The 21,633-nt window shown below is 44.0% G+C and overlaps 1 protein-coding gene across 1 annotated transcript in view; it reads right to left on the bottom strand.

Moving 5' to 3' along the window:
• The window catches only part of LOC142302077 (complement C3-like), a 339,126-nt gene extending 318,608 nt beyond the window's left edge, over positions 1–20,518 (bottom strand). Inside the window, exons 1-2 of the mRNA XM_075343156.1 lie at positions 20,454–20,518; positions 14,535–14,721 (exon numbers count right to left, since the gene is read on the bottom strand). Coding sequence (XP_075199271.1) covers positions 14,535–14,721; positions 20,454–20,518 — 252 coding nt within the window. The remainder of the gene's footprint in view (positions 1–14,534; positions 14,722–20,453) is intronic.
• Positions 20,519–21,633: the final 1,115 nt, after the last annotated feature.

Genomic DNA, 21,633 nt, shown 5'->3' with positions numbered 1-21,633 from the left:
TAAGGTTGTAACATGTATGTCTTGTTTTGTTTTCTACAGTCCGGGAGTACTGAATTTAACTAAGGGGGAGTGTGGCGCCCCAGGACCTGGTCACCACAACAGCATTGCCCTTCCAAAGGGTTAATGCTGTGCCTGGAGGTAATGGGGAGGTCCATTGGCCAGCAAGTTTAACATCCACCGCAGTTCTCCCTCCGGCCAGCAGGGGGAGCTCTGAACCTGGAATTCCAGGGAGGATTCCTTAAGTCTGACCTGAGGGAGGAAGTAGCAGACAGTCTGTAGAGAGAAGTGATAGTGAACAGACGCAGAGTAGTGCTGTCCTGTGGATCTGGGTCCTAGAGCTAGAGCAGCTTGGCCCAGGGAAGCAGGAGTAGCAGAGAGGCAGCGGAGAGACTCGGACATCAGAGTCTGTGGCCACCAGGGCTTAAAATACTCCCTGGTAGCCGAATCCGAAGGGCAGGAGAGCTGCAAGCACCTGGCCCATAAACAGCCCGAAGGTACAGCTGCAGCATCAGGGCTCGGTGTGGACTCCAGCAGAGAGGCACCAGAGAGGGCCTGCGCAGCCTGCTACAGAGGGAAAGGGACGTACCATCGGTCCCAGCAGCAAAGAGGGCCATTGCTGGATTCAGAGAAGCAGGGTCCTATCATAACAAAGAAAAGCACAGGAGTAGGCCTCATACTCAGCTGGCCAGAAAGATTCCCCCAAGTACTTCCAGGCCGACCGGATCCCCATCACCACCTGTAACGGTCTCCCAGGACTGGACTGTTCCCAAAGTAAAAGAGGAAAAGGTAAAGAGACTGTTGGTTGTGCCTGGTTCTTTCATTGCCTGTCGGCCCTGCACCGTGTTAGCCACACAACACCATAGACTTTCACGAGCACTAACAGTGTCCCCGGGGCTCCGCTCCACCTGTGGGGAGCAGTACCACCATTGCTGCTATATCATCACCCCGGAGGCCTCACACAGCAGCGGCGGCTTAATAGCCGCAGACCACAGGTGGCGTCACGAACACAAACTTTATTCATCAAGCCACATATTCTACTGACACCCACCAGGGCCACGGAGCCGGGCCCAGCCACCACTGACTACCTCCGGACTAGTCCGGCCCGGCACCATAGTGTCCCATAGCCCTGGGGTGGGCGAGTCACTTGCACTACACCCAAATAAGGTGACAGCAGCCAACCTATTAAACCTTGGTTACCTCCCTCTGGGTTTGATGTCCACACTAGGGGGGCGGTGCCAGGTAGTTGGGGAGTGAAGGAGTCAAGTTCAAGAGCAGACCTGGTCCCAGGTCTGCTACTGTCTAACACCAGTGTCCTGGGTAGGAGCCCGGACACTTTGGCCAGGAGGCAGACGATGGTGGCCATCTGCAGGAGCCGGGAAGACAGCCTGGTGGAACCGTAGGTAGCCGGGACAGGGTAGTGGCCCGCCGGTACTGAACCGGGGAACCGGCTGGAAACCGGAGCACAAGTGGGGGTACCCAGACCGTGAAACGTGGTCCCGAATCTACCGGACCCCGTTAATTAACTGATTGAGGTCTGGACTTTAGGTCCTTTCCCACCCAAAGTCCCGAAAGAAGGCAACAGCCCACCGATTCTGGATAACGGCCACCGTCAAGGGCCAAGAGATCCAACGGGCCAGCGCCTGTGGGCAAACAGGCTCTCCCGACGTACACGCCGGGGAGCGGGACTCCCGTCGCTAAAGGCGCGGCTGTCCATTTCTACAAAAAGGTGCAGGAGAAAGACGGGCACCATCAACCTGTTTGGGGACCGAAGCAACCGGCTGCGGGCACCGACCATCCTCTGTTTGGTTTACCAGAGACTCCCGTGTGTTTGTTAGAGTGAGTACCACTGTGCCTGCGGGCCACGCACCGACACTGCACCATACCAATCGGGTCCCGGGGCCACCATCCCCTGCCCACGGAGGGGTTAACATCACAAGCTGCCCCAACATCTCCACAGGGGCGCCCCGTAACCAGCAGCGGTGGTGCCTACATTCACCACAACCCGTGGGTGGCATCACAAACTCTAATCTAAAACCCCCATTCAACACGCCAGCCCCCTTGCAGAGCGACGTGACCCCCGGTCCGGAGGCGCTCGAGCCACCAACACACAAGCCTGGATCTGAGCAGCTTGGCTGCAGCCGAGTGCGGGGCGGTGCATGTTTATAAGCTGTGATTCTTGCCAAACGGGGTGCTAATAGGTACTAACCATGCAGTGTGCCCAAACTTGAGAAGATGAAGATGAGAAGAGTGAGAAGATGAAATAGTATCATAATTTAAGTAAAGATGTGAACCTGGGATCTCTTGAAACCAGACATGGATCTCTTTCTAAGGCTAGGTTCACATTTCCGTTGTTTTAAATCCGTCAGGTCCGTCAGCGACGGATCAGTCGATTTTTAGATGTCAACTGACGCAACGGATGTGTTTTTCACAGGATTCCGTTCACAGGAATTCTGTGAAAAAACTGATCCGTCGCGTCCGTTACATCCGCTGTGCGTCCGTTTTTTGACAGATCAGTCATGATCTGTTTGTGTTTGGGACAGCCCAGTGGGTGTGCCAAACATGCTGGGCATGCTCAGTAGAGCATGACGGAATCCAGCACCATAGACAAACATTACAAGCATGACGGATTGCGACGGATTCCTGCGCGGTGCGTTAATTTTGACGGCCCGAAAAAACGTTACATTCTGCGTTGTTTCCGCCCAGTGGTCAGTCCAAAAGCGACTGACCATGGCGCAGCGAATGCAACGCAAGGTAATCAGTCGCAATCCGCCACAAATACAAGTCTATGAGACACAACGGAATCCGCTAAATGGATTCCGTTGTTTACCAGAGCCGCGGATTGTGACTGATGCAATTTAACGGAAATGTGAACCTAGCCTAAAGGGTGTAGCCCCATTTCCTCTACTTTCTCTAAGGCTAGGTTCACATTTCCGTTGTTTGCCATCAGTCACATGCGTTGCTTGACGCTTGTGACTGATGCGTTGTACAACAGATGACAAGAATAGAATTCATTGTCGGACACCGATTTAAAAGAGAGAAGGATCAGCTGATCGTTCACAATAGCCGGCCGGCTTTTCAGAGCGAACATTTGATCTCCTGGCGGCTGGCTAATGAGAGCGATCAGCTGATCGCTTACAGCAGTCGGCCGCCGAGAATGTGTGCAGAAGGCGGGGTGCGGGATGGGTAGAGCCGAGCGGGGTAATGTGTGCAGACGGCGGAGTGCGGGGTGGGTGGAGCCGAGCGGGGCCATGTGGCGCTGAGGACGTCAGTGCCGGGGACTGCATGGCTGGGGACATGTGAGTGTGAGTGTGTGTGTGTGTGTGTGTGTGTGTGTGTGTACATGCCGAGTGCAGGAGGGGCGGAGCCAAAGGGCTTAGCTTGGTTACCCGATATTTAGCTTGGTTACGTGTGCAGGGAGCCAGAGCGCATGCGCAGCATTGCGCTGCTCAAAAAATGTTACAAGCTGCGTTCCTTCCACCCGGCGGTCAGTCGTTCCACGACTGATCAGTCGGGCGGAGGATGCAATTCAGCGTCATCAGTCACAATCCGCCGCTCATACAAGTCTATGGGAACAACGGAATCCGCCAAACGGATTCCGTTGTTTACCACAGCCGTGGATTGTGACTGATACAAATTGACGGAAATGTGAACCTAGCCTAACCCCAATTTTGCTCCTGGGAAATATGCAGACAGCTTCTTGTGTCAGAGGCGGGTTTTGGATGTACGTTGTTAAAGAAGTCACCATTTTGTTATTTCCAGCCATCTTATCTCTATAATCCATTTCAGTCTGTTAAAACTTATCATTTATTAAATATATCCGTGCATGATGACTGTACCCCTTCATTTGGTTCACCAAGACTACTAGTCCCTGAGATTGCACCCATAGAACCTGAAAAAATCATTATTGACAATACTAACATGTCCCAGCCGTCAGTACCTTTTTTACCATCGGCGAAAATCCAAAAAACTAATTTAATAACTGATTTTTTAGTCCCACGATCATCAACCAAAAAAAGAAAAAACAGCGTAGAGGAGTCAGAGCAGGCTCCAAATGCAAACAAAAAAGAAAAAAAAGAATGTTTAAGCAGATCCAACAGTGCAAACAATGTGATCTGTGATGGTACTGAATCGAAAGAGACCATTATCACTAATAACATTTTTAATCTCTCTGACCATGTCTTAAGCAAGGGTGAAATCCAAGTTCTGAATAAGGGCTTGTCTTTTTGCCCATCGTATAGGTCAAAGGACTTTGATCTCTTCCTGGATGTTCAAAAGTATATCAGAAAATTAACCCTGAAAAGGCATTTTTTATTAAAAAATGACACTAATTTTGGTAATCTCCCAGAAACAACTTCTTATTATCATACTGCGGTTAAGGCTAAATCGAAGTTTTATCCTATAGCCAGCCAAGGTCATTTTATAAAAACCTTTTGCGACCTAGTATTGGCGGATCTAAAAGTAGCAGTTACTCGGAAAAAACTTTTTAAGCATAACCTGTCACATATAGAAAAGAAAGCCCTAAATAGTCTTAAAAATAATAGCGATATAGTAATCCGAGCAGCTGATAAGGGTGGAGGAATAGTTATCCAGAATAGGACAGATTACATTAAAGAAGCCCTCAGAATCCTATCGGACCCTTTATATTATGAAATTGTCAGCAAAGAGAAATATGATCAAGCTGTTGTATCTTATAAAGTTCTAATCCAAGGTGCAGTGGATGCTAATATACTGAGTCCAGCAGAAAAGAGGTTTCTTCAGGTGAATAATTCGCCATTATCCTTTTTTTATCATCTCCCAAAAGTCCATAAGAATTTACTTAATCCACCTGGGAGGCCTATTATTTCTGGCATAAACTCCCTCACAGCGAATTTAGCCCACTATGCCCATTTAGCCCACTATGTGGATCTATTAATGCAGCCACATGTCAGGAATCTTAAAAGTCACCTCAGGGACTCAGCCCATCTGGTAGAATTTCTAAATGGAATCGCATGGAACAAATCCTATATCTTTGTTTCAATTGATATAGCATCATTATATTCAAATATTCGCCACCATTTGGGCCTGTTAGCGTTCTCTTTTTTTCTGGAGGATGATAACAGATTTCCTCTTCTACAAAAAAACTTTCTTTGTGAAAGTATGCACTTCATCCTTCACAATAATTTTTTTACTTTCTTGGGTAAATTGTATCATCAGCATGTCGGTACAGCTATGGGATCTAAAGCTGCTTGCTCTTATGCTAATTTGTTTATGGGGCTATTTGAATTATTATTTATTGACAATGGCTCACATGAGAGTAGCCTTATCCTGTATAAAAGGTTCATTGATGACCTCTTCATAATCTGGGATAGTGACCACTCAGATATCAGAACCTTTCTTGATGAACTAAATAGCAATGATTGGGGTTTGGATTTTACAGCTACCATATGCGATAAAGAGATCAACTTTTTGGACCTAACGATTTTTCATGACAATGAAAAAATTCTCACTAAGACCTTCTTTAAGAAAGTAGATGCTAATGCCTATATACACTTTGGAAGTGAGCATTATGCCAAATGGTTACGAAATATTCCCCTCAATCAATACAAGAGGATTAGGAGAAATTGTTCGCGTGACACTGATTTTAGAGATCAAGTAGATGTATTGAGGGGACGTTTCTCAGAGAAAGGATACCCTGGTTCTTTGGTCCGGAGAGCCTACCAGGAGACTGCTAAACTCAAACAGTCTGATCTCATTAAAGGGAGAAAGGTCCCCTTGGATCTAACAAAGGGTAAAATGTTAGATGGATTTGCACTCAATTTTATCACTACCTTCAGCAGGGATAATCTGATCATAAGGGACACTCTATCTAAGCATTGGTCGATCCTGCAAAAAGATCCCATTCTTAGCTCCACTTTGCCCTCAGCTCCTGGTGTTACTTTCAAACGGGCACCAACTATCAAGACTATAGTAGCTCCTAGTAGGCTCAGAATAGTAACTCCTAACCAAAATAAGAATACTCCTACCATAGGGGGAGCTTTTAGATGTGGGTCAAAAAAATGTTTGTGTTGCAAAAACATATGTCACGGGAGGACCACTTTTAGTACTCCTGGTGTCTCTGAGAATTTCCCAATAAGAGATCATCTGACATGTCAGTCCGATTATGTGGTGTATCTGGTGGACTGCAAATGTGGGAAGCAGTATGTGGGTCGGACCAGTCAGGAACTCCATAATAGAGTCAATTCCCACCGCCATAATATCAAGATTGGCTTCCTAAAACATGGGTTGTCTAAACACTGCACTATTGCACACAATAAAAATCCAGATTTTAAAATCACACCCATTGAGCAGGTTCCCCCTAATGCCAACAATAGGGCAGAAACACTCAGCAGAAAGGAAACCTACTGGATACACAGATTGAATACTCTTAAACCCTTTGGCCTCAATGAGATTACTGATTTATTTTATTAATTCATGGGAATATGTTTTTGTGTTTTTTAATCATAATGATTGCCTTTTATGTTTTATTCGCCTTATATATTTTATATATATATGTATATATATGATTTTCTTTTTTTTTTTTTTTTTTTTTTTTTTTTATATATATATTTACACATTTTTATATATATATATATTTACATTTTTATATATATATTCATATATTTTTATATCATTTTTATATTATTTTCCTCTGATGGACTGTTTTTATATTCATTCAAATATTTAATATATTCATGTCTTAAATGTTGTTTTAATCACCAGTTCAGATATTTTTAATCCCCCCCCCTCCACTCCCACCCCCCTTTTTTCATGTTACTAATGATACACTGTCAACATATGTTTTGTCATCAATCCCCGTGCGCATCGCACATATGTCCTGATTTTTATCCATTTTTTATTAATCCATTTCTGCTCAAATTACTACGTGTTTCAAATAATGCATTATTGTTTTTATGTCACTCTTTCCCTTCCCTTGCTTTTTAATGTTAAAGACTAGTTTTTTCGGCAAACCAATTTATGAGTGATTTTTGGATGTTTTGTCAGATCAAAATGAACTATCTTTTATTCTTCCTAGCACTGTCGGGCTTGATCCCGTTTCACACTTCTCTGAGCATTTCATTCGTGATTTGTCTTTCCTTCTCCACGGCTTGACTACATGGTTTTTCTGAGTTAAAATCCTAAACTGTCACTGGTTGCACGCACGCGCACTATAGTTAGTTCCCACGCTTCTGAACTTTCTTAACCTTGAGATGTGAGGAACTTGCTGCTTTCTATGTGAAGCGCGCCTGCGCTTTGCTATTTTTTCCCACGATCTGAACTCCTTTCACCCCTTCTCATTAAGAGAATCTGCTTCCATTCTTATACATGCGCACCACACCGTTCCTCTGTTGTTCCTCCTGGTTTATCATAACGGATCCTTGTAATTAGTCTATTCTATTCAAGTGCACCTCACTCATTAATTAAAAAGGTTGAGTTCTAATAAAAATGATGTCATTATCGGTCCTACTTGTAAATATAATATATGCCCTGTTCTATTTGCCGATTTTACCTAGTGCAGGTTTAATGGTTAATGGTTTTTGTAGCTAATCATGAGGCATCACCCAACCTCTCTGTTAGCACAATGTCAGTGAGATGGCCGGTCATTTTCATGGCCTCTCTACCCCGGGTTCGTGTCAAAGATCATTAATAGTTGTATATATATTCCCCCCCCCCCCTTTTTTTCATGTTTTCACTGTAAATTCATTTTGTCTGTATTTTTCATTGCTATGTTTTTTGATTATGAATTTTCTGTTTGAGCTAAATGTATCAATGTATATTTTATTTTATTTAAATTTTTGTAAAGGCCATGTAATGCGGCTTTACTCCACGTGGCAATGAGTCATTGCTCTGCAGCACACGGTGAACTGACGTCATAGCCAGGGGGATCCCTCTTCCTTTCTCCTCCTTTTTTTTTTTTTTCTTCCTCTTTTTTTCTGTATATCCTTTTTAAGGGCTCCTCCTTGGTCTCTGTAAAATTCTTTTCCCTGAAGAAGGAGGCAGTTGTGGTCTCCGAAACGCGTAGGAATGAAGTAAAATAAAAGAATTGTGTGTTCAACACTGATGTCCGTGGTCTTCAAGCGCGGTGTTAAACCTGTTTTTCTCCAGTCCCGGATTTGATGTCTTGCTTGTACAACAGGGCTGCTGCTGGACCACCTTAGCACTCGCCTATGCCATTAAAGGGGTTGTGACTGGCACAACCCGACCAGGTGAGTGCACCATTTCCTTATACCTCTTACCCAGTAAATCGGGTAATACCCTATTGCGCCTTCTCTCTCCTATCTTTAGTTTGCTCAAAACTTATCATGTTGCATTCTCATATACAGTTCTGACTTATGTTCTCCTTGGCAGAGTAGATGGAATCCTAGGCAAAGTTAAAAGGGTACTTTACACGCTGCGATATCGGTAACGATATCACTAGCGAGCGTACCCTCCCCCGTCGGTTGTGCGTTACGGGCAAATCGCTGCCCGTGGCGCACAATATTGCTTACACCCGTCACATGGACTTACCTTCCCTGCAACGTCGCTCTGGCCGGCGATCCGCCTCCTTTCTAAGGGGGTGGTTCGTGCGGCATCACAGCGACGTCACACGCCAGCCGTCCAATAGCAGAGGAGGGGCAGAGATGAGCGGGCGGAATATCCCGCCCACCTCCTTCCTTCCTCATTGCCGGTGGACGCAGGTAATGAGATGTTTGTCGTTTCTGCGGTATCACACACAGCGATGTGTGATGCCGCAGGAACGACGAACAACATCGTACCTGCAGCAGCAACGATATTTGGAAAAGAAGCGACATGTCAACAAGCAAAGATTTTTCACGTTTTTGCGATCGTTAATCGTCGCTCCTTGGTGTCACACGCTGCGATGTCGATAACGGCGCCGGATGTGCTTCATCAATGACGTGACCCTGACGATATATCGTTAGTGATGTCGCAGCGTGTAAAGCACCCTAAAGTCTCATAAACGGGAAAAAACGCAGAAAAACAAGAAACAGATATTTCCTCATAAGTTAACAAAATGAACCATATTTCCTTATACTCCCTAAAGGCCACTTCACACATAATGAGATCGCTAACAACATCGTTGCTATGTCACAGTTTCTGTGATGAAACGACTTCACCAGCGATCTCGTTATGTTTGACATGTACCAACGATCCACCCCCTGCTGTGAGATCGTTGGTCGTTGCTGAATGTCCTGGGACATTTTTGGCTTGTTGGAGTCCTGCTGGGCAGGATGGATCTGCATGTTTGACACCTACCAACGATCTCGTTAACGACCTAGATGAGAACTTAAAGTGTGACTGTGGCACCCCTGACCTGGTCAGGCACCACTGAGTACTGCACCCATGCTGGGGGCAGTAAAATACAGGTAATCCAGAAGGCTGACCGAGGTGTGACTACACAGGCGCATAGTAATCAGGTCTCACACATCTACCTTTGGGAGGACTCCTGAGAGATTCCAGGAGGGGGCGTGGCCTCCATATCCACTCAAGGGGTGTGGTGGAGAGCCTGGTTGCTAGGTGGCATAGGCAGGCACAGTGGGGAGAGGAAGTAGAGAGGAGAGAGGAGTCTGGAAATGGAGCTCAGAGAGAGGAGACGTGCAGGACCCACGTGTCAGCCAGTTTTAGTGTGCAGCTCAGGGAGAGCATACGTGAGGAGCAGACCCTGGAGCTATTGCAGTCTAACAGCGTCCGCGCAGTGACTACCGACGGGGGAGATTGGTCACCTGGTAGTGCCACCCGAAATCCACCCAAGGCTAAAGAGAGCAAAGGGGTGGCAGAGTAAAGGGACTGCCAGGAAGGTACCAGGCCCGCAAGGGTAACAGGTCCCAGTGCAGAGATAGATTCACCTTTCTTCTGCCAAACCTGCCAGAGGGGGCACTTCAGACCTCCAAGACAACACCACAGAGTCCTCAGCCACATAGCAAAGAGAGGGCCCATAGTTCACAGGAGGCAAGCAGCCGGAGTGACCTGGTCCAGGCTACAAGCAAACGGGACAAAACGAGGGGAGAACAGGCAGCAGCAACTTCCCTGGGTGACCCCCGTAGGGATTTCAAGTCGGGGTCACCACAAAAACACAAAGGGCTAAGGAAGGCGAGTTGGTAGTCACCCTCATCAGTCAGCCGTAAGGATACCTGGTTCCAGCCTGGTTCATCCCAGCTACGCCCGGGTTACTCACTCTGCCACCTAATGTGAGTAAAACCCCTGAAAGACATTCTGCTTGTGCATGTGAGTTATTCTGCGACTTGTGGTGCCACACAGTTACACAGGGACCTGGGGCTTGCCTCACTCTCGGGAGGCCACTACAACTGACTGCACCCACCATCAGCCCCAGGCACCCCTTACGCTGCAGTGGCGGTCACCCTGACCGCAATACCGAGAGTGACATCCCGAAAATCCTAAAAGAAGGTTCCCTACCTGTGACCAGACTGCTCCATCCAAGTGGAGTCACTGAAGGTAATGCACCGACACAACACCTGTGGGGCTTCACATTACACATAGGCGTGTAGTTGCGTCACATTTTTCGCGCTCCCTCTGCACCCATTGGTTGGCGCTGAGAACAGTTCTGTGTTCTGATTGGGTATCGCTTCATGCTTTGTTCCTTTTTGAGCCTTGCTTTGAGGATAGAACCTGCGACTACACCCGGATTCATTCGTACTTTGTTCCTGATTGCTTGCTTGCTTTTCGGATCGAAGCTGAAGTCGCAGGTTCTATCCTCAAAGCAAGGCTCAAAAAGGGACAAAGGATGAAGCGATACAAAGTTGCCTTCTAGGCTGGCCGCCTAATCAGAACGCAGTATTGGCCACCAATCGAAGCGGAGGGGTGTGGGAAAGGCGACGCATATGCACGCCTACGTGGCTTACAGCGTCAAACACTACGCCCCTATTCGAGGTCGGAATTGTTACATAGCTGCTGTGTGACAGGGTCCCAACCACCAACGAGATCGTAATACAGGTCGCTGCATCGTTACTAACATCGTTGGCAAAATGACTGTGTGATATCTCACCAACGATTTAACAACGATCCGGAAACTGTCACGTAGTAACAATCTCGTTAATGATTTCGTTATGTGTGACTGGACCTTTATCATTGTTATTTGACAAATAACCTTGATTCTGTGTCTTTTCTTTGAGTGTCTCTAAAGAATACAGAGTTGGTGCCGATCCTACCATTCTCAGTACTACCTGAGTGAATAAGAGATTCCCGTCTCTAACATTTTGGAGGCTCCCCAGTGAGATTCAATGTTTCCTCTTTGAATTCACCTTAGATGGAACACAGCGTACCCATCCTGGGTGAGTGAATGTGACGCCCTGGACTAGCCAGGTAGTCACAAACACAACATCACACACACCCCCTCCACTGGATAGTCAACACCAGTCAAACAAAACCCTTGTTGCCTCCTCCAGGGTCTGATGTCCACACCAGGTGGGGCGGAGCCAGGCGGTTTGCCCCACCCACCGAGGAGTTCACAGACCTGGAGGCGGGAAAAGTGACAGATTCAATTTGGAGTTGGAGTTGATTGGTACAGTTCTTGGGGAACTCCACGCAAGTTAAGTACAGTATGTTTATGCTTTGTTCTCGAGAATCAGACCGAAGCATCATTTATCTGTTATTGCCAAATTTGATTCTATTCACTTTTAAAGGGAACCAATCATCAGGATTTTTGTTTATAACCTAAACCCAGTGCTATACTGGCACTATCAGGCTGATTCTATACATACCTGTAGTGGTCAGCTCAGATGTTTAGGTTTTGAAATCCAAGAAAGTAAAGTTTATAAAATCACCAACTTCTTGAGTGACAGCAGCTGAGGATCAGATAATATGTGGGGGGTATTCATAGTTATCCCCTCCCCCTGTTAGAATTAGCATAAGTATTATACAATTGATGTAATTTTTCACTTCCAGGACCTGTGGTGAGGTCATACCCATGTGACCAGAAGGGGCGGGGCCTCAACCAATAGGAAACTGTTCCTTCCTGATATCAGCTTTGTTGGCTGAGGCCCCGCCCTTTCTGGTCACATGGGTATGACCTCACCACAGGTCCTTGAAGTGAAAAATTACATTGATTGTATAATACTTATAATAATTCTAACAGGGGGCGGGGATAAGTATGAATTTCCCCCCCCCCCAGATATTATCTGCTCCTCAGCTGCTGTCACTCAAGAAGCTGCTGATTTTATAAACTTTACTTTCTTGGATTTCAAAACCTAAACATCCGAGCTGAGAACTAAAGGTACGTATAGAATCAGCCTGATAGTACCAGTATAGCACTTGCTTTAGGTTATATACAAAAATCCTGCTGATTGGTTCCCTTTAATGTCTTTATCTACTGGACCTTGCCTTAAATTTTGTTTGTTGATGCATTTTCAATAAAAAGAGATTAAACATAATTTAGGTAAAGATGTAACTAAATAGAACAAGAATGAAACTGAAGCAAGAACCAGGTCTGGAAGCTGGACATAGATAATGTGGGAATTACTGCAGTAGACAGTAGACATACTAAAACAGTATGACATACTAACAGTACTAAAACAGTATGACATACTAACAGTACTAAAACAGTATGACATACTAACAGTACTAAAACAGTATGACAGTAGACATACTAAAACTTAGATAATCATTCTGGTTTAACCCTGAAACGACCGTGGGCAGTAATATATGTCCTAGCGGTCGTAGTGTTAAGGCCGCTTTACACGCTGTGATATCGATACCGATATTGCTAGCGTCCGTACCCGCCCCCATCGTTTGTGCGACACGGGCAAATTCCTGCCCGTGGCGCACAAAATCGCACGGACCCATCACACATACTTACCTGCCTTGTGACGTTGCTGTGACCGGCGAACCGCCTCCTTTCTAAGGGGGCGGTTCGCTCGGCATCACAGCGACGTCACTAAGCAGCTGCCCAATCAAAGCGGAGGGGCGGAGATGAGCGGGACGAACATCCCGCCCACCTCCTTCCTTCCTCATCGCGGGCGGGATGCAGGTAAGGTGAGGTACCTCATTCCTGCGGTGTCACACGGACCAATGTGGGCTGCCGCAGGAACGACTGACAACATCGTGGAAACAGCAGAAACGATAATTGGGAGGAGGGGGGATGTCACCGATGAGCGATTTTGAACGTTTTTCCGACGATTCAAAATCGCTCATAGGAGTCACACACAACGAGATTGCTACAGCGGCCGGATGTGCGTCACAAATTCCGTGACCCCAACGACATCGCATTAGCGATGTTGTAGCGTGTAAAGCGGCCTATACTGCCCGCGGTCTGCTGCCGGCAGCATGTTGCGATCACCGCACATCTCAACTGATTTTCACAGCTGAGATGTGTGCCTGCCAGGCACGAGTAGAATGATTATCTGCTCATGCCGTTTAACCCCTCAATATGTCACAGCGCCATTATAACGGCATCCACGGTAAACATTTACTTACCGCCCGATACCGGAAGTCACGTGACGTGATCATGTGACTTCCGGTGGTTGTCATGGTAGCACAGGGTCATGTGATGACTCCTGTACCACACATGAGTTACTTTCGGTTTCACTTGGCCCGGAGCCGAGTGAAGCAGTAAGTGAGCGTATCTGCGGTGTACAGCTGTATAGCTGTGATCAGCAGATAGGGCAGAGCGATCGGATTGTTGATCCATATAGCCCCTTAGGGGGACTAGTAAAATAAAAAAAAGTAAAAAAAAGTTTTAAAAAATTAAAAAAAACCCCAAAACTTAAAGTTCAAATCACTCCCCTTTCGCCCCATTGAAAATTAGAGGGTTAAAAAAATAAATAATATACACACATTTGGTATCGCCGCATTCAGAAACTCCCGATCTATCAAAATATAAAATCAATCAATCTGATCATTAAACGGCGTAGCAGCAAAAAAATTACGTTTTTTTTGTCGCCACAACTTTTGCGCAAAATGCAATAACAAGCAATCAAAACGTAGCATCTGCACAAAAACGGAACAGTTAGAAACGTCAGCTCGAGACGCAAAAAATAAACCATCACTGAGGTATAGATCCCAAAAAATGAAAACGCTACGGGTCACAGAATATGGTGTAAAACGTGCGCCACTTTTTTTGGACAAACTCTCGATTTTTTTTAACCCTTTATATAAAAGTAAACCTATACATGTTTGGTGTCTACGAACTCGCACTGACCTCAGGCATCACACCCAGACATCAGTTTTACCATATAGTGAACACAGTGAATAAAATATCTCAAAAACAATAGTGCTATCGCACTTTTTTTTGCAGTTTTTCTGCATTTGGAATTTTTTTTGCCGTTTTCCAGTACACTATATGGTACATCTTATTGTTTCATTTAAAAGTACAGCTCGTTCCGCAAAAAATGAGCCCTCAAATGACCATATTGACTGAAGAAGAAAGTCGAAAAAAAAAACAGAAAGCGAAAAATCGGCCAGGTCGTGAAGGGGTTAAAAATTCACAAATAACTAAACATTATCAGTAATACAATGTTACCATTCATAGGAGCAAGATGTAAGTGATTGAGAGATTAGAATCTTACCGTCAACTTAACATTTCCAAAGTACATATTATCACCGTTCACAGAAACTTTACTTTTGGCTAAATTGAATTTCCTATGTGGAAAGTTTTCGATGATGATTTCGGCATCAAATGCAGACCCCTGTCCATCTATAATGATGGTCTCTTCGCTGCCCGCGCGCAGCACATTGGGTGCTATCAAGCTGCATCTGCAAGAAGGAAAGATTAAGATTGGGTATCTGCACCAGAATATTTTAATTCTTTTACTTGTCCCCACAGAAGAATGGAAAATAGCGCCCCTGGTGTCCATTGATAGTATCTAGCAGTAGTAGTAGTGTTTGTTTTTGTGGCTTATGAAACCCAAAGGCAATAATGGGCACGTACCATGTAAATTCCCATTTGTCGAGAACTTATTTATAAAGTGGACACCCAGTATATCACAAAAGTGAGTATACCCTTCAATTTTTGTAAATATTTTATTATATCTTTTTATGGGACCACACTGAAGATCTGAAACTTTGCTACAACATAATGTAGTCAGCTTCCGGCATGCATGACAGTGTATATGTGGTGCAGTCTAAATAACTCAACACACAGCCATTAATGTGTAACTCACTGGCAAGAAAAGTGAGTACACCCCTAAGTGACAATGACAAACTTGTACCCAATTAGCCATTTTCCCTTCCCAGTGTTATGCGACTCAATAGTGTTATAAGATGGGGAGCAGGTGGGTTACATTTGGGGTTATCGCTCACACACTCGTATACTGGTCACTTGAAGTTCAATATGGCACCTCATGGCAATTAATTCTCGGAAGATGTGAAAAAAAAGAAATGTTGCTCTATATTAAGTTGGCTGAGGCTATAAGAAGATTGTCAACACCCTGAAATTGAGCTGCAGCATAGTGGCCAAGACCATACAGAGGTATAACAAGACAGGATCTACTTGGAACAGGCTTTGTTATGGTTGACAAAAAGAGTTGAGTGTACTGTAACCATGTCCTGTGGTCTGATGAGACCAAGATAAACTTATTTGGTTCAGATTGTGTAAAGCGTGTGTGGCAGTAACCAAGTGAGGAGGATAAAGTCAAGGGTGTCCTGCCTACAATCAAGCATGGTGGTGGAAGTCTTATGGTTTGGGGATGCATGAGTGCTGCCAGCTGTGGGGGCTACAGTTCATTGAGAGAACCATTAATGTCAACATGTACTGTGACATCCCAAACCAGAACATGATCTCCTTCCTTCATATTCTAACATGATAACTCCAAACACACCTTGAAGGCGACTACTGCCTCATTAAAGAAACTGAGGATAAAGGTGCTGAACTGGGCAAGTGTCTCCAGAGCTAAACCCTATGACGCATCTGTGTGGTCTGCTCAAACGAAAAGTGGATGAGCGCAAGGTCTTTAACATGCACCATCTCCATGATGTAATCATGGAGGATGAAAATCATCCAGTGGCTCCGGTGAAACTCTACTGAACTCTAGGTCCAAGAGAGTTAAGACTGTGCTGGAAAATAATGGAAGCCACGCAATAGCTTCACACCTTGGACACAATTTAATCACACTTAGGGGTGTACTAACTTTTTTCAGTGGTTTAGACATTATTGGCTGTGTGTTGCATTATTTAGAGGACACCAAATTTACACTGTTATAGAAGCTGCACACTGACACTGTACATTGTAGGGGGGAAAATCTGCAGTGTTGTCCCAGGAAAAGATATCTAATATATAAAGCTTAGTGTATGTGTGTATGTGTGTATGTATGTCTGCTAAAGGAATCCGCACCGTCGCATTTACATTCACAAAGTTTTGCACAGACAATCAGGGAGTGTCATAGACTATGTTTGGATGGGAAGATTTAACCCCGTGCTTTATAGTTACTCTCCAAAAATCCTGTCTTCAGTAAAGTCAATGCAGCTGCGAGCTATTAGGTTATTAATAGGAGCTGTGAGTGGTTGCTATAGGAACAAAACAAATTGTTAATATAAGAAGCTTATGTGTGAAGTAATAAAATGTCGGTGGTGAGACTAATAGAGACAGAAAGAGACAGAGAGAGAGACAGACAGGGAAAGACACAGGCAGACAGGGAAAGAGACAGACAGAGAGACAGCCAGAGACAGACAGGGAAAGAGACAGGGAAAGAGACAGGGAAAGAGACAGGGAAAGAGACAGGGAAAGAGACAGAAACAAGTAACTAGACAGGAAAAGAGACAGAAACAAGTAAAGAGACAGACAAGTAAAGATACAGGTAAAGAGACAGAGACAGACGGGGAAAGAGGCAGACGGGGAAAGAGGCAGACGGGGAAAGAGGCAGACAGGGAAAGAGGCAGACGGGGAAAGAGGCAGACGGGGAAAGAGACAGACAGGGAGAGAGACAGACAGGGAAAGAGACAAATGGGGAAAGAGACAGACTTGGAAAGAGACAGACCTGGAAAGAGACAGACGGGGAAAAAGACAGACGGGGAAAAAGACAGACGGGGAAACGAGACAGACGTGGAACGAGACAGATATGGAATGAGACAGATGGGGAATGAGACAGACTGCGAACGAGACAGACTGTGAATGAGACAGATGGCGAACGAGACAGACAGGGATCGAGACAGACAGGGATCGAAACAGACAGGGGTCGAGACAGATGGGGAAAGAGGCAGACGGGGAAAGAGGCAGACGGGGAAAGAGACAGACGGGGAAAGAGACAGACGGGGAAAGAGACAGACGGGGAAAGAGACAGACAGGGAGAGAGACAGACAGGGAAAGAGACAGACAGGGAAAGAGACAAATGGGGAAAGAGACAGACTTGGAAAGAGACAGACCTGGAAAGAGACAGACGGGGAAAAAGACAGATGGGGAAAAAGACAGACGGGGAAACGAGACAGACGTGGAACGAGACAGATATGGAATGAGACAGATGGGGAATGAGACAGACTGCGAACGAGACAGACTGTGAATGAGACAGATGGCGAACGAGACAGACAGGGATCGAGACAGACAGGGATCGAAACAGACAGGGGTCGAGACAGATGGGGAAAGAGACAGACGGGGAAAGAGACAGACCTGGAACGAGACAAACCTGGAATGAGACAGATGTGGAAAGAGACTGACAGACAGATAGAGACAGACAGACACAGAGATAAAGAGAGAGACATAGAGATAGAGAGACAGACAGAGAGATTGATACAGAGACAAACAGAGAAACTGATGCAGACAGACAGAGACAGACACACAGAGACAGACAGACAGACAGAGGGAGACAGAAACTTGAAGAGAGACAGAGAGACAGTTACTATCCCGGGCAACGAACGGGTACTACAGCTAGTAATAAAATATTTATAAAAATGTGAGGAGTGTACTCACTTTTGTGATATTGTACTGTAAAATAATTGGATTAGTATTCTGTCTATCATCTGTCTATCTGTTTGTCTACTGATAGATATTAATGCAGTCTGGTAGACAGTCAGACAGGTCGTTAAATTGACAGATAGACACGTACACAGTATACAGTATTGTACGTCGATTATTTTTCACTCCCAGAAAAAATAATCTCTCTTTTGTTTACTCAAATGTACTATAATGTTTTAGTTATGGAATTTGCTTAAAAATTAAAAAAAAATATATAAATTTTAAAACAAGGTTAAAAAAGTTAAAACAGTATAATCATCCCTTAAAGGGTTATTCCCAAACAATCAAGTTAACACCTACCCCAACATTTAGATCCCCAACAATCCTGGCGTTAAGGATCTGGAACCCAGAGAATAGCGCATAGCGTCCTCTCCATTTACTGTTTATGGGACCACCATAAATCACCGACCACTGTATTCAGTAATTCCATGTATACATAATAGAGCAGAGACCATACACAAGCCCCTGTAATTTATTCAGGATCAGGACGAGGCTTCGCCCATTCTCAGTGCCAATCTGGGAGTCCCAGGGGTTTAACTCTCAGTGATACTTAGGGCGGCATTACACGGTACGATATAGCGGGCAATATGTCGTCGGGGTAACGGAATTCGTGACGCACATCCGGCATTGTTAGAGATATCGTAGCGTGTGACACCTCCAAACGACTGTGATCGAGCAAAAATACTCATCTTATCGTTGCTCGTTGACACATCGTTCATTTCCATAATGTCGGTCCTCCTTCTGCGCGCCGGTTGTTCATCGTTCCCGTGGCAGCACACATCGCTACGTGTGACACCTCGGGAACGACGAACAACAACTTACCTGCATCCCGCCAGCAATGAGGAAGGAAGGAGAAGGAAGGAGATGGGCAAGATTTTATGTCCCGCTCATCTCCGCCCCTCCGCTTCTATTGGGCGGCCGCTGTGTGACGTCGCTGTGACACCAAACGTCCCTCCCCCTTCAGGAAGAGGATGTTCGCCGCCCACAGCGAGGTCGTTCGGGAGGTAAGTACGTGTGACGGGGGTTTAACGACTTTGTGCGACACAGGCAATAAATTGCCCGTGACGCACAAACGATGGGGGCGGGTGCGATCCCTCGTGCGATCGCACGATATATCGTCTCGTGTAATGCCGCCCTTATTCTATGACTAGATGGTAAGTTCATATTTTGGAAATATGGTGAACATTTAAGGAATATACATACTGTAAAAAAATAGATCAATGTGTGTAATGACTCTATATAATATATAGGAATAGATCCCTCTGTGTGTAATGACTCTATAAAATATATAGGAATAGATCCCTCTGTGTGTAATGACTCTATATAATATATAGGAATAGATCCCTCTGTGTGTAATGACTATATAATATATAGGAATAGATCCCACTATGAGTAATGACTCTATATAAAATACGGTATATTAAAAGATCACTCTGTGTATAATGACTCTATATAATATATAGGAATAGATCACTCTGTGTGTAATGACTCTTCATAATAAATAGGAATAGATCCCTCTGTGTGTAATGACTATATATAATATATAGGAATAGATTCCTCTGTGTGTAATGATTCTATATAATAATATAGAAATAGATCCCTCTGTGTGTAATGACTCTTCATAATATATAGGAATAGATTCCTCTGTATGTAATGACTCTATATAATATATTGGAATAGATCCCTCTGTGTGTAATGACTCTATATAATATATAGGAATAGATCCCTCTGTGTGTAATGGCTATATAATATATAGGAATAGATCCCTCTGTGTGTAATGACTCTACATAATATATAGGAATAGATCCCGCTGTGTGTAATGGCTATATAATATATAGGAATAGATCCCTCTGTGTGTAATGACTCTAAATAATATATAGGAAGAGATCCCTCTGTGTGTAATGACTCTATATAATATATAGGAATAGATCCCTCTTTGTGTAATGACTCTATATAATATATAGGAATAGATCCCTCTGTGTGCAATGACTCTATATAATATATAGGAATAGATTCCTCTGTGTGTAATGACTCTATATAATATATAGGAATAGATCCCTCTGTGTGTAATGACTATATAATATATAGGAATAGATCCCTCTGTGTGTAATGACTCTATATAATATATGTGTTTCCCTTTTTGTATTGAATTACAGAAATAAAATAACTTTTTAATGATATTCCAATAAATGGAGTTGCACTTGTATATAGTACCTGTTTTCCATAGTAGTTTACAGACAATATAAACTATACATATATATATATATATATACATACATGCATACATACATACCTACATTTATATATATATATATATATATATATATATATATCTACACTATATATATTCATATCTGTATATACAGTACAGATGTAGAAACCACTAACATGACGCCTATACTTTTGTAATAGGGTGATTCTCATAGAGTGCTGAGGTGCCTTACGCTATTGGTCTAGTTTGGTGCCGTCATGTTGGCGGCTGTTACACCTTCATATGTAAATGTATGAAATCTGTAGATGTGTAGGGTCAGATTATACTCACGGCGGCTGCGCGTGGGACCCAATTAGTCCATATAGTAGAATAAGACCCAGAGCTCCGAGCCCCATGCTGCTTTCTGGGATGAGTGATACACATGAGACATGGGGGGGGGGGGGGGGTGTTATAAAGCTTTTTAGCCTTAGCTCTCATCCTAGCCAAACATACTAATTAATCAGTAACAAAAGAGATTTTAGGACACAGGTCTGTAAACAGTTGACTGCCAGATAAATACAGAAATACTTATTTCAAAAACAGCTCTGTTCCAATATCCCACAAAACCAGCATGAAAATCACTGAACAATATAGATTGGAGGCAAAGAAAACAGCAAATAATAGAGATTGCAACAAAGGAAAAGTTGCTGCATGTTAAGGGCCCGTTACTCGCGTGTGTTACGGGCAATTTGTTGCCCGTGTCGCATAAAGTCTACATGCCCCTGCAAGAAAGTGTATGTTGGGATGACCACTAGAGAGCTTAAATTTCGTGTCAGGGAACATGTACGTGACATCGAAAAGGCAAAAAATTCCAAATTTGATGAACAACTTAAAACAATTGCCAGACATTTAAAATTCTGGCATAATTGTGACGCCAGCAAACTCTCTATCATTGCCATTGATCAAGTGTCTCTCGGTCAAAGGGGTGGTAATTTGTTTAAAGTGTTGTCCCAAGTTGAGAGCAGATGGATCTACAGATTGAATACAGTCGCACCAAAGGGTCTGAATGAGAATTTTGGTTTTGCGTCATTTTTATAATCTTCGATAGTAAAATTTCTTCGGACTTTTTTTAGGGGTTAGGGTGTTTTATTTTATCATTTCTTGATTTTAATTGTTTTAATATTCTTTTTCATGCAGTGGTGGCCGATATTACATTCTGTCGGATGGTTGGATGTGGTTCTGGATGTTGTACTTTTGAAGATTTTTTATTCATTTTTATTCATGATGTCCTTTTTTCTATTCTCTATACACCTTTTGTTCTAATTTTTTTATATTTTTTGTTTTTTGTGGTTGCAAGTGTTCTTGTATATATATATTTTTTTATATATGGTATATATAATGTTGATGTTTGCACATATTTTTGTATATGTAAACTTGGAGTCATATATGTTTCACTTCAATAGCACTAATTTTCACTTCACTTTTTCTTTTTCCTGTGTGTACGATGTACGCCCATACTGTTTGTATTATC

This window comes from Anomaloglossus baeobatrachus, chromosome 4, assembly GCF_048569485.1.
Source record: "Anomaloglossus baeobatrachus isolate aAnoBae1 chromosome 4, aAnoBae1.hap1, whole genome shotgun sequence".
NCBI lineage: Eukaryota > Metazoa > Chordata > Amphibia > Anura > Aromobatidae > Anomaloglossus > Anomaloglossus baeobatrachus.
This window is presented reverse-complemented; position numbering and strand designations above follow the sequence as displayed.